This window comes from Triturus cristatus, chromosome 7, assembly GCF_964204655.1.
Source record: "Triturus cristatus chromosome 7, aTriCri1.1, whole genome shotgun sequence".
NCBI lineage: Eukaryota > Metazoa > Chordata > Amphibia > Caudata > Salamandridae > Triturus > Triturus cristatus.
This window is the reverse complement of record NC_140590.1, coordinates 912,343,181-912,355,982: the sequence shown is the minus strand read 5'-3', so window position 1 is coordinate 912,355,982 and position 12,802 is coordinate 912,343,181. Positions and strand designations below refer to the sequence as shown.

Here is a 12,802-nt window from a genome sequence, read left to right as displayed (position 1 = left end):
CAGCTTTAGGTGACTGTTTATTTTTTTATTTTTGTACTGCCTGGGACATCAAAATAATGAGCTGGCAACCCTAATCATAAAACTGGAAGTTTTTTGTACGATCAGCACATTTATTTCCTCCACCCTGATCCCTGGTTAATGCCATAATAGCAATAGTTTAACATATCTGAAACCCTACGCTACCGTCAATAACCCGCTGAGTTACTTCAAGTGTCTGGGTATGCACCCTGCATTCAGACAACTCGTTCCCCATTCTCGCCCTTCACTTTCATGCGCACCCTGCACTCACAGCAATCTCAATGCCCTCACACTGATCTCGATGCACTCACACCATTCACCCGCTTACCCTGTACTCACAGTGATAATTCTGCACTCACAATGCACTTGCGCTGTTCATCCTGCAGTAACACAAGCACACTGCTCACCCTGCACTCATGTGACACTTCACTCACCTGTCCCCCTTACTGCTCAAATCTGCAATCTCACTCAAATAAGACCAGCACTAACCATACATTCATTCATCCCACTCTGCACTTACATCCGCACCCAAATTCATATGGTCACCTCACTCACCCTGCAGTCACTCCTCTTACCCTACTCTCACACTGTTGCATGGCTCGCCCTGCACTCACATGGGTACTCCTGCCACCCACACAGTGCAGAGGTTTAATGTGCCTGCTACAAAGAACGTGTACCATGCAGATCAAAGAACTGAGTGTGAGTAAACAATGAGTAGTGATATAAAAAATGAAATGTTTGGCAGAAAGGTGCTATAGAGAGATGAGGTGCATTGTTGGTGAGTGGTAGTGAGGAAATTCATGGAGATGGAGGAAATGGGGGAGGGGGCGCCAAAACAGACCGTTCCACTGTGTGCGACCAGTGCTTGGGCCAGCCCTGGCAGGGCGTGTTCGCCCCCACCCTAAGTTTGGGTCTAGTTGCGCCCCTGTACACAAGTATGGGCATGTCGTGCCCCATCAAGGTTTTCTTCCTAAATTACAAAAGGACACATTTACATGCACTGCAATCCAGCCTTTCAGGGGGCCACTTGATAGAGGCAGCTCTGTTTTTGCCCTTATGGCCTGGAATAATTCCTAAACAGATTCTTGTAAATACCGTTTTGCTTCATTTCTTTTTAATGTCATTGATGTAAGGGAGTCTATTACCATTTGCAGAGAAATGTTTTTGTTTTATGCAACAACCATAAAAAAAGTTTATTTTAGATCAAAACGGGTCCTCACATATGAGAAATTGGAGGAGATCACAGATATTATTCGCTGTAAAATTTGTGGGCTGCTGCTTTGTTACAACAGTGAAAACACACATCACTATCTCTGAATATTAGATGTAAACACTTTTAGAATCTCGACCATAGCGCCTGTGCACCGTTAGTAGCCTGACTAAAGAGGGTAAGGCAGAGCTGAAAGTGAATAATTTAATCACAAAGCTGTTATGAACAGGGGCCCCAAAAATAGTATTGGCCCAGGGCACCCAAAATCCTTAACATGTCCCTGCCACCACAAAGTCTTTCAGACAACATTGCTCTGAAGTAAAATAGGCAACATCATTCATTTATTATCAGTTCTATTTTTCTTTTTAAACATAAGCCCGACGTGTCCTAAACCCCAACTGAATCATGCAAGCAACTTATCGTACCACTAAGAATTCTCAATTAGGTGTTCGATCAGCGCCCTCTCGTGGACTTTCACCTTTGTCTTCGGATCCATAACTGGTTGGTGAGAAATTATCCCATTATAATGCTGCCTAAAACATTTGTTAATGGTTTCTAGAGAAGAATTATTTCTCGTGTCCCAAGTCTGAGCTAGAGAGTGCTAGAAAAATCTGATAACACTGTCTCCCTTACAGTCACTGTTTTGGCTGAAAATGTCTGCAGAATATTCAGCTTTGAGAGAAAATGCTATCAAAACTCTCTTGCCTTTCAGTTCGTCCTATTTATGTGAGATTGGGTTCTCAGCGCTTGCGGTATTAAAGACTAAGTATCATTCAAGACTGGATGTGGAGCACAACCTGTGGATGGCAGTAGCAAAAATCCATCCACAGATTGACAGTCTATGTGGCTAAAAACCGGCACACCTGTCACATTTATGTTGGTGGTGTTATTATTAATCTATGTCATGTGTAAAACAAAGCATCCTAGTAAAAACAATTTGCACACATTTTATCTTTGAAAATTGTGTTTTTAGCGGTGTAATAAGCCTCTGTCATTTCACCACACCCACTCACAAACCTGCAGTTTACTAAACACTCTTATTGTGTTGAACATTATTTGCCGGATATGGCCCCTGATATGCGCGTGGCGGTCGATTATGTAGTGTACCAGATTCCAGAAATTTCTGTCAGGTGGTGGGGGGGCCCAACATCTAAAAAAATTCAGCTGGGGGGCTCAACCTACAAAAGTTTGAAGACCTCTGATTTAGATTGTCAGTTTTTACAATGCTCTGTAAATGGTGCTTAAGGTTTTGAATTTGATTCAGGCTTGGAGAGGGAGTCAGTGGCAGTTTCTGATGGTTAGTGCAATGTAGTCACCTTTGTGTTGTCCTGCTATTTAGAAGTGCTGCACCAGGGAATACAGCAATGAACAATTCAAGGGTGGTAACAGGAAGTTATTTAAGTAACTAGACTGTTGTATGAGCAATGACATTTATCGACCTTAATGGAATCAATCAATCAATCAGGGTACTTGTAAAGCGCGCTACTTACCCGTGAGGGTCCCAAAGCTCTGAGGAGTGGGGGAGGGTGGTGGGGGGGGGGGGGGGGGGGCGCTACTGCTCGAAGAGCCAGGTCTTGAGGAGTCTTCTGAAGGCGAGTAGGTCTTGGGTCTGTCGTAGGTGGGTTGGGAGGGTGTTCCAGGTTTTGGCGGCGAGGTAAGAGAAGGATCTGCCGCCGGCGGTCGTACGTTGGATGCGGGGGACATCTGCGAGGGCGAGGTTGGCGGAGCGGAGCTGGCGGGTGGGGGTGTAGAAGCCGAGTCTGCTGCTCAGGTAGGCTGGTCCGGCGTTGTGGAGTGCTTTGTGTGCGTGGGTGAGGAGCTTGAAGGTGATCCTCTTGTCGATGGGGAGCCAGTGCAGGTCTCTCAGGACGGGGTGATGTGGCTGCGGCGGGTGCATTGACGATAAGTCGGGCGGAGGCGTTTTGGATGCGTTGTAGCCGCCGTTGGTGTTTGGCTGGGATTCCTGCGTAGAGTGCGTTGCCGTAGTCCAGTCTGCTGCTGACGAGGGCCTGTGTCACTGTTCTTCTTGTTTCGGTCGGGATCCATTTGTAGATCCGGGGGAGCATGCGTAGAGTGTTGTAGCAGGAGGAGGAGACGGCGTTGACTTGCTTGGACATGGAGAGGGAGGAGTCGAGGATGAATCCTAGGTTGCGTGCGTGGTCGGTTGATATCGGTGCTGTCCCCAGGGCGGTCGGCCACCAGGAGTCGTCCCAGGCTGAGGGGGTGGGTCCGAGGATGAGGACCTCCGTCTTGTCCGAGTTCAGTTTCAGACGGCTGCTCCACATCCAGTCGGCGATGGCCTTCATGCCCTCGTGAATGTTGGTTTTGGCGGTGTGAGGGTCCTTGGTGAGGGAGAGGATGAGCTGGGTGTCGTCGGCATAGGAGGGGATGTTGAGGTTGTGGTGGCGGGCCACTTGTGCGAGGGGGGCCATGTAGATGTTGAACAGCGTCGGGCTGAGGGATGAGCCCTGGGGGACGCCGCAGATGATGTCGGTGGCTTCTGAACGGAAAGGTGGGAGGCGGACGCTCTGTGTTCTGCCGGAGAGGAAGGACGTGGTCCAGTCAAGGGCCTTTTCTTGGATTCCGGCTTCTTGGAGGCGTGTCTGTAGGGTGCGGTGGCAGACCATGCATGTGAAAGAAGGAAAAAATTAGGTCTGCACAGGAGGCTGGGCTGATGGGATACCACACCAACTGGAGATTCCAGAATGCACTCATTGAAGAAGAGGTGGGAATCCATTAGGAAGTCTAGCCATTGATGCATGTGGCAAAAGAAGGTGCACATCCATCTAGCGGCTCGTGGTGGAGCAATTCTCATTCTAAATTGGTCACCTACCTCCATGAATTAGGATGAAATTTGTAATTGGGGGTGCGTTCGGTTTGAAGCCGTTGACATCCCTAACAGAATGCTGTCAAGTCGGTTTTTCAGGCAATGGAAGCAGACGTTCAGGATAACTTAAGATACAGTGGAATACCATCATCAGCATACTGACAGAGTGCGATACTGTCTTACCAGGTGGATACCAAGAGGTTCCAGATACAAACTGAATAGCAAGGGTGATAGGATGGGTATCACTATTAAATAAAACTGATAGATCAACAGTGTGAATATATGTATTAAAGTACGCAGCTTAACATCCTAACCTTTGGAGGATCTAACAAAATTACAATTGTGCCAATCTTAAGCTTTCCATAAATCGTTTGGGGTTTAGGTAGGCTAAATCACCCACATTTCCTGAATTTACAAGGTGACAAATGTGTCTGCTGTGTGGAAGCAAGAACTAGGTCTCTGTTTTCCCCTTTCCCCTACTCCAAAGTGGGAGCTGCTAGTTATTCAAAAAGGCAGAAACGTCCATGTGCTGGGCTTTAAGCAGGCTGGATTCAGAGAAGTGAATAAACTCATCATTTGAGCAAGGTAATTGCCTACCAGGGAGAAACTTTGGTGAGAAACTCCCCCTAGACTTTTCTGAAGATGGTCCATAAAGAGGTGCGTATTTATTTCCGAGTCTATGCCAGACATAGCCCTTACTAGAACAACTTCATATTATTCCCTGGCTAAAAACATATATCATTTAGAAACATAAGCTTACCAAACTATGTTAGGAACTGAAAACTTAATTAGAAGCTAAATAAACACACAAATTTAGATCACAACCATATCTGCTATCAGGAAGATCTTGAACAAGCATTTGCAAGGCAATAGGTCTTGCCTTTAGGCGAGTTTAAGCTATTGCAAAAACCAAAGGAAATGATGGACGGAGTGTTGAACATTGCAAGCACTCACCCCCAGTCAACTGATCTGGGTTTAATCCATCACCGTTCTTTAGCCCACTCTGCCACCCCAGTTCAGACATGGCCATATGCAAATCAGTCTGACCCTGTGCCTCATGGGAACAGTCCAGCCCGAACTGCCAAGCCATGTCTTCCCTGGACTGGAAACAAGCATCCTAGGACCGGTTTCTGGCATTTCAGCCGTCTTCAGCCAGGCTTGCTTGAATCCAGTGGCAAAGTGAGCAGGGGACTCACGTCTGAGCATACCCTGCCAACCTATGGCGAACAAAGCAAATGATGGACGGAGTGTTGAACATTGCAAGCACCCCAGTCAACTGATCTCACTTTGCCAAAACAAAAATAAAAGGCATTGTCATTTGCAATGTCAATGACTCAAACTCGTGTAAATGCGAGACCTATTGCATTGCAAATGCTGGTTTATTTTTCCATTGCGCCGTCTGCTCGCCTCCCTTCCCAATTGTACCCGTTTCTCTCCCGTGCTCTCTCTCTATTCTCTCCTCTCTTCCTCTCTGTCTGGTGCTCTTTTATCGTCTTTCCTCCTGTCCCTCGTGCTCTTTTGTAGGTGTTTTTGTATCTCTCTGGCTTTCGCCCACCACTCTCCTCTTCTCTCCGTTACCTCAGCTGCCTCTCTGTTTCTCCTGCTCTCTGGCCACCTCTTGTGTTCTTTCGCTACCACATTCAAACCTCTCCCGCTGGTTTCCCATCTACTGTACTCTTTCTCTCCCCCACCTCGCCCCTTCTCTCCCTCTCTCACGCAATGCTGGAACCTCAGCAGCCCCTGCCCCCTCCCCAGCCCCTCTGCCTTACCTCACAGTGCCGGTCTGAGTTCGCCATTGCTTGAAGGATAAAGAGGCTGCGAGGGGCTGGGGTGCCCTCTCCATGCCTGCAACCACCGGTCTCCATGACAACAATGACGCTGCTCCCTCTTCTTCCTCATTGCGTCTCTGAAAGCATGTGGAAAGGGCTGGTGTGGGCCAGGGGGAAGGAAGGGGCTGGGCGGAGAAAGGACAGGGAATCTGGGGATGGGTGCGAGGAATGGAGCAGGGGGGCTGGAGGGCAGAGAGAGGGTCGAAGAGGAGGGAGAAGGCATAATGGGAAGGGCCGGGTGCAGATAAGGGGGAAATAGCTGTGGGGAGGATCAGAGATGGAGGAGTGGGTATAAGAAGGAAGTGGTGGGCGGCGGTAATCAGTGAATAGCAAATACAAACTCCTGCACCTATCAGCATCCAGAGACCCACAGTCTTCCACCAGCCCTCGCCGCGGCCCTGTGGGTACGGTGTGCATCCCTCTACCAGCGCCCCGGATTTATGGGGTGCCCCAGCATTAAGAAGCACTGACAGCCGTCTAGCCCCTCACCCCGGCATCTAGTGAGGCACAGCCTGCCGCTTTGTGTCTGTAGGTGAGCGCTCCCAGGGGCGTGTTCCTTTGCTGCACTCCTCCCGGTAGCGGATTTAGCTCTGTCTCTGCGCGTCGCTGTTTGTAATAACGTCACCAGCCCCCGTGCAGCCCAGTTCACTCACGGACTCACTGATTGAGGCCCCACCATGCCGATTACACCACAGGTGCCAACCAACCACGTTGACAGCAGCACAGCACCCTCTGCATGGATTCGACACCCCACAGATCCAATAAGTGCTGATCTGGGCCTGCGCCGCTCTCCAACCTTCAACTGCCTCCTGCTCGTTGCCAATGTTGAAGTAATAGATTCCACACAGAAGCAATATTTAACGGAGTGCGGGCATCCGGTATAAAATAAATAAACGGAGCGCGGTGTCCCTAAAGTGGGCGCTGTGCTCAATGTAAAGTAAAAAATAATAAATAAACAGCGTGCGCACCGCGCTCCGATGTAAAGCAAAATTTAATAAATAAGCCGGAATGACTATAAGTAAACAGCGTGCGTCGCGCTCCAGCCGGATTGACAAAAAAAAGGTCCTCACCCTCTAATTAAAGTGATAGTAACACGTTGCAAGTAAAGCATCGAGTCCTGGTGGGCAGCGCTAAAAGCGGACAGAGCGGCAACAAGGAGGGATGAAAAAGCCTCCTTCACAATAGAAAGGCTGCGTTCAGCATAAGCTATGACGCGAGCCAATGGAAAGAAGGGCGGGGCTTCAAGTCCCCTTCGGAATCCGTATTGATTCCAAGAGGTCCTCGCATGGCGAGGGTAGCGCATGCACACTGCTAACGCCAGGCGAGACCTAAAAAGGACCCTGGTTGGAAGGAAGTCTATGGACAAGAAGCAAACATCAAAATTAAAAGGTGCCCATTTATTATTTCTAATCCCCATGCATAACATAGTAGGTCTGGCGGGCATCATGTTTAACTCATTTCAAACATACTTGGAATAAGGCATTGTTCCTATCCCACTAACTTCAGCAGAAAGTGCCTAAGCCAAAAATGGACGACTCAGTCTCTTGTAATTAAAGAATGAAGAGCAGGAAAAGCAAACTGCTAAGGGATCAAACTGGACATTTTGTGTTTTGATTAGATTGTAGATGTTACTCCACTTCATATTAGTTAAAATGCAGCTCCCGAGCTTTCTGGGAAAACAGACAACCAAATAAGAAATAATTTTCACAATCCCCATTGGCAACATCACATTAAAATCGTTCTTATGGCCAGAATACTTAATTTAGTTGGGATTCTAAATATTTTCACTTTTAGGTGACTAGATTCTTCTTGCAGATACTTTTTGGGTGCAAATCTTAGTATAGCTCTCACATAATTCAGTAATTTCTATATTGACTGGTAGTACCAACATTAACTCACCAACGAAAAAAGCAATATCTGTGGCATACTACCACAAGAAACTTAGAATGATGACTTAAGGTTATGACAAATATCTAATTCAGCTTAATTACACCAGTCTTTGTTAGGCAGAAACGTTCACATCTCTTTGGCTTTAAGTGTGCAAGCTGAGCCCCCAGACGTTGGTGAGCATTTAAAGTCATTGCAAAAAAACAGGTCTGATTCCTTTTCAAACGTGTTGATTCTCTCCTTGAATATACATTTGTCACACATCTCCTTAGGTTTGTGGGTTTATAAATTCTTATTTATATTTACTGAAACCTAACAGAATTATCACACTTTTCCAAATACACCATCTTTATAATTTCTATACAAGTCATTTGTGAGAAACAATTTAAAATCACTTAATATTAGTAACAGCTGCCAATCGTGAACAGCAACAAACCAAATTCAGCCTTTTAATATTGCTATTTAATGCACCAAAGATGGATGATTAAGACTAAAAATAAACAGAACAAACAAAGGAGCAGTGCTTTGCAAAGCCCCATCTAATGGACAGCATCGCTGCTCACAATTATTGTTTTTGTGAAATGAAAGTGCTGTGGCTGAGCAAGATTACAGGGATTACTAAATGTGGACGGTAAAAGGAATTGGAGCCTAAGAAAAAAGCTCAAACCCTAACAGAGTTTTGTAATCTGTGCAACTGAAAGTAGTACCTTCAACACGCCTTCTGTCTAGGTTACAGGTACTGAGAGGCAATGGGAAGTGGTCCTTGAATGGGTACCAGGCTATGTAATGTGAATAAGACATGTAACCCAAAAGCCAATTTTGCCCGGCAACTCGCCTGTGTCATGCTCATGACGCTGTTACATTGGTAGTCTCCAAATTTCGGCTGCTGGCTTGGTGTGACAGCGAGAGGAGGATTTTCCATCTCCGGGTAGGCTGCTTTAATGGCATCTCCAAATATGGTCTGCAGGCGCGAATTGATGTTAATCATGCTTTTGGTGGGCTTATTTCTCTCCTCCTCAAGACTCTGCAGGAAATCACAACAAACAGATTGCAAGAATGAATACATACATATGGAACAATGTAAAGTTTTGCTAGGAAAATTAGTGTTTCTATTGGAATGGTCTCACAGCCAAGTACTATATATTAAGCCCTTTAATTTGATAATACAATAAATGTTAATGTTTCTTAGCAATGCCTCTTACTGGCACTAGAAGTATATTCTCTGCACCTGTGTCCCATTTTGCAGGTGGAGCACCGGTTTTTACGATTGTGAAAGCTTAAGTACTACATAATCTTTGCACTCATTTGCAGGACCAGTAAAAGTTATAACAATTTAAAGCATCTTCCTGTGCGCAAAGGACCAAATTATTGTGTTAAACCAAATGCTACTTTTTAGGTCACAATCCCATGAAACCAGTTATACTTTTGTGAATTTCACTTTTCAGCATATAGGTAGGATGTCGGTCACCATCCAAACCTACCACTTTTCCTGACATCCGTCTTCAAAAGCCCTTACAACCCAAGGTATGGATAACAAGCTGTTTGTAAGGACATAGCACCACCTTCCCATCAGCCTAGGATATGCGAAAAGGGTGGTAAGCATTGGGCTGTACTGAGATGTAAACAGGAGGCAGTCTGGCGCATTTGCCAGGCAAAGGGTCTAATTTAGATGTGGGCAGGCCAGTTACTCCATCACAACGGTGATGGATATCCCGCCCTCCGAAATATAAATCCCATTATCTCCTAAGGGATTTATATTTCGGCACACCGGATATCCGCCACCGTTGTGACGGAGTAGCCCATCTGCCAACATCTAAACCAGGCCCAAAGTCACAACAGGAAGCAGCAGCCAGACAACGGCGTGAGACAGGAATTAATCCACCAGTGGGTAGTCTGCATTGTCACCCCTTCCCTACTGAGGAGTGAGAGGCTCAACTGACATTGGAATTAGCACACAAGAGGGGGACAAACAGGTTCAAAACAGCAACCGTGCTCAGGGCAAGAACGGGCTGGATAGCCCCAATGGTGCTTAACAGAACAGGGAGAGCCGCTGGACCTGCAATGCCTCTTCTGAAGGCAAATCAATGCTGCTGAGTTATGATAAAATGGAGGAACATAGACCTGGGGCAGGGATAATACTAATCCATTTGTACAGCGCACAGCTGCTTCCAAAGAAGCGTACCGGCGCTAGCGGCATAAGGATCATCTTGACGGATGTGCTCTATTCAGGCGTTCCTAAGTGACAGTGGATCATTTCTTCAAGGAACAAAGGACTGACCACAACCTGGTAATGATCAATATGAGTATGGGTTCCAAAGATCATTCACATGAATGTGGCTCCAGGTTTAGTCAATATGTATTAAATTGTTTCCACCCGGATAAAAGGGGACTGTCTGTCTTGGAACATCCAACAACAAGTTCATCACAGCTGCAGTGCAAGAAGTGGGTGAGAACTCCACCTGTATGAGAGTGTGTGTCCCCTTGCCTGGCACTACATCTGGTCATCAAGTGAGTGCTGATGGTGCTGGCAGGATACGACTGAAGAAAGCCACCATCCCTTCGATACAGGGAAGGCTCAACACTTCCAAGAACCCTTACATAGTGAAGGTGATTGGAGACTCTAGACCCTGATCAGCTCTGGTGAATGCTTTTGAAAAACGAGATTTTCCATAAGGAAGAAAAGACTACTTGGTAGAATCTACTAATAAATTAGATCTTATGCTGCAATTGATGCACAAGACCCATATGGCTTCCAAGTGCAAGACAGGTAGAATAGGGAATCAAAGTTGGGCTGCTATGTACTGACCAGTAAAAAACAGACAGATTTAGTACAAAAGAGGCAAAATTGACTATCATTGTGTCCGTAATGATGGAAATCCAAAACCAATTCAGAGACTTATAAGAAAGAATACGCATTCTGGCGAACTGAGAAAAGGACTTTGAGGGTAGATCTAGGGAGAGCAATTTCGGGAGTGAATTCCGAGGGCCGAGCTTTTCCTGCTTGAATGGCTAAGCACAACAGTGGTACCTAAGTGTCCAACAGAATAGTTCTCTGTTGTGATAGCAGATACGGCCACTGGGCCCCTAATGCCACCATGAGCTGTATCAAGTCACCGACTGCCAAATTACTGAATTTATTGCAACAGAGACAATATATTGCAGAATGCCAGACAACTCGGCCACTACATAGTTGGCAACACCCAGATTCTGATATTTCTGGATTACACTCTGGTGGTACAGCAGCAAAAGAGATCATTCCTGTAGGTGAAGAAGAGGATCAGATAATTGCAACTGATAGATGTTGCTATTCCAGTGAAAACTGAAGATGGTTCTGGACGGCATGTCTCTCTTCAGAGATACAGCAGAGGCATGGGAGTGAACTAAAAGCTGGCGGCCACTGCAGAACCTGAAGAACAGCCCTTGTCAGGCAAACCCAGAATGAGAGCCAAGTTAAGGAGAAGGAACCAAAAGTCCACCAAGCCTGCAGCCAAACCCTGTGATAGCTAATAAAATGGTAGCAGGTCCGGGTGTACAGGCACTCAAAGAATCTGTAAACTCTACACTGAAAATTACAGAAAATTACATTGGTGATGTACAGGCAACTTCAAGAGATGCATCTGAAGGCAAAATTGATTCCATTTGAACAGGCCCTATACTAATACTTAGGATTACTGAGAATACAGTCCAACAAGCAGAACTAAAGAGGAGTCCTAACTAGGGTAATTTGTGATACTGACTGGTTGCAGAGTAAACTGACGTGGTAAAATAGATAAGATAACATTTGTAAGATTATGGTACAAAGTCTAAGGCTCCGAATAAAAATTGCACAATAATTTGCAAAGGGGGATGGATATATGATGGAGTGGAACCATTTATAAAGATTGTTAATTGTGTATTATTTTCTTTTATAAGTCAGTTTTGAAGATGACCCAATGCAATAACTTATTTACTAGTATTTGGAATGCAAGTGCTTTTATTCTGTCTTTGAAGGGGAGCAAACAGGTGAGGTGGGATGTGGTAGTGAGAGACTGGGGTGGCAGGCAAATGGCAAACTCATGACAAAGGAGGAAAGTGTTAAGCTTTGGAGTCAATGGCAATTTCACGTCTCTGGATCAGCTAAGTCAGCATAGGCATGTTGGCACCTATTTAGGTCAGGCATGGGGTCCTTTTTAGGTCTCGTGCCTAGCGATGCAATGCGCAGAACTGCTCGCGCAGCGAGAGTCCTTTTGTGGAGGGTTCCAAAACGGAGCCTGGAATCGCACGCGCTCGTGCGATTCCTTTTGGTCCACGGTATTGGCGTTTGCGGACGTCTTTTTTAGAAAGACAGCACACAATAGGCCAAAGGCGGTCACGTTGCTCCGCCCCTGGCCTATTGGTGTCTGTTACCTGCACGTCCACATCTGTTTTCAATTATCGTGCCCAGACACGGGCGCGATAATTGAAAACAGATCGCTCGCTGTGGCGCGCGCACCACTCGCGGGCTTGTTTCACATGTGCCTGGAGCATGGTTACACTTCTAATCTGAGGTAAATGCGGTGCCTTGTATGAATGTTAAGTTTACATTTGCGATTTTTCACGTGTGGGCGGGATTCATCTATTTTGGTTATTGTATTTGTTGGACTTGGCCCATTTGGCAGGTTCACCCCTAAACTTTTTGCCTTTCCTGTGACCTGGTATTGGTGGTCCAGAGTAAAGTGTGTGCGCTCTCTGAGTGCGTGTGGTGAGATTGGCCTGCCCTCCCATAGGAATGCATGGGGGATATAGGTGTCCATGGTAATTCCTGGTGTGAGAGGAGGGCAGGGGCGAGTTTGGTAAGTGCAAACTCATGAGAATAAATGACGCAATGGTGTGCGCAGATTTATTGTGACTGGTGGAGAAGTGCCACTTTTAGAAGTTGGCATTTCTGTGTGCTGTGTGTCTGCCTGCCTGATGTGGAGTGCATGTCTGGCTTGTGATTGACAGGGAACTGAATAGGACTGTGCCTTCCCTCCACAATGCTTGCTCCGCCCCCTGTGGTGAGTCTGAGCACCT

The 12,802-nt window shown here is 46.3% G+C and overlaps 1 protein-coding gene across 2 annotated transcripts in view; it reads right to left on the bottom strand.

The window, feature by feature from the left end:
• The window catches only part of RARS1 (arginyl-tRNA synthetase 1), a 219,223-nt gene that overhangs the window by 156,207 nt on the left and 50,214 nt on the right, over positions 1-12,802 (bottom strand). For both annotated transcript variants that reach the window (XM_085617844.1, XM_085617845.1), the window contains exon 3: positions 8,607-8,795. In XM_085617844.1, the coding sequence (XP_085473970.1) occupies positions 8,607-8,795 (189 nt within the window). The remainder of the gene's footprint in view (positions 1-8,606; positions 8,796-12,802) is intronic.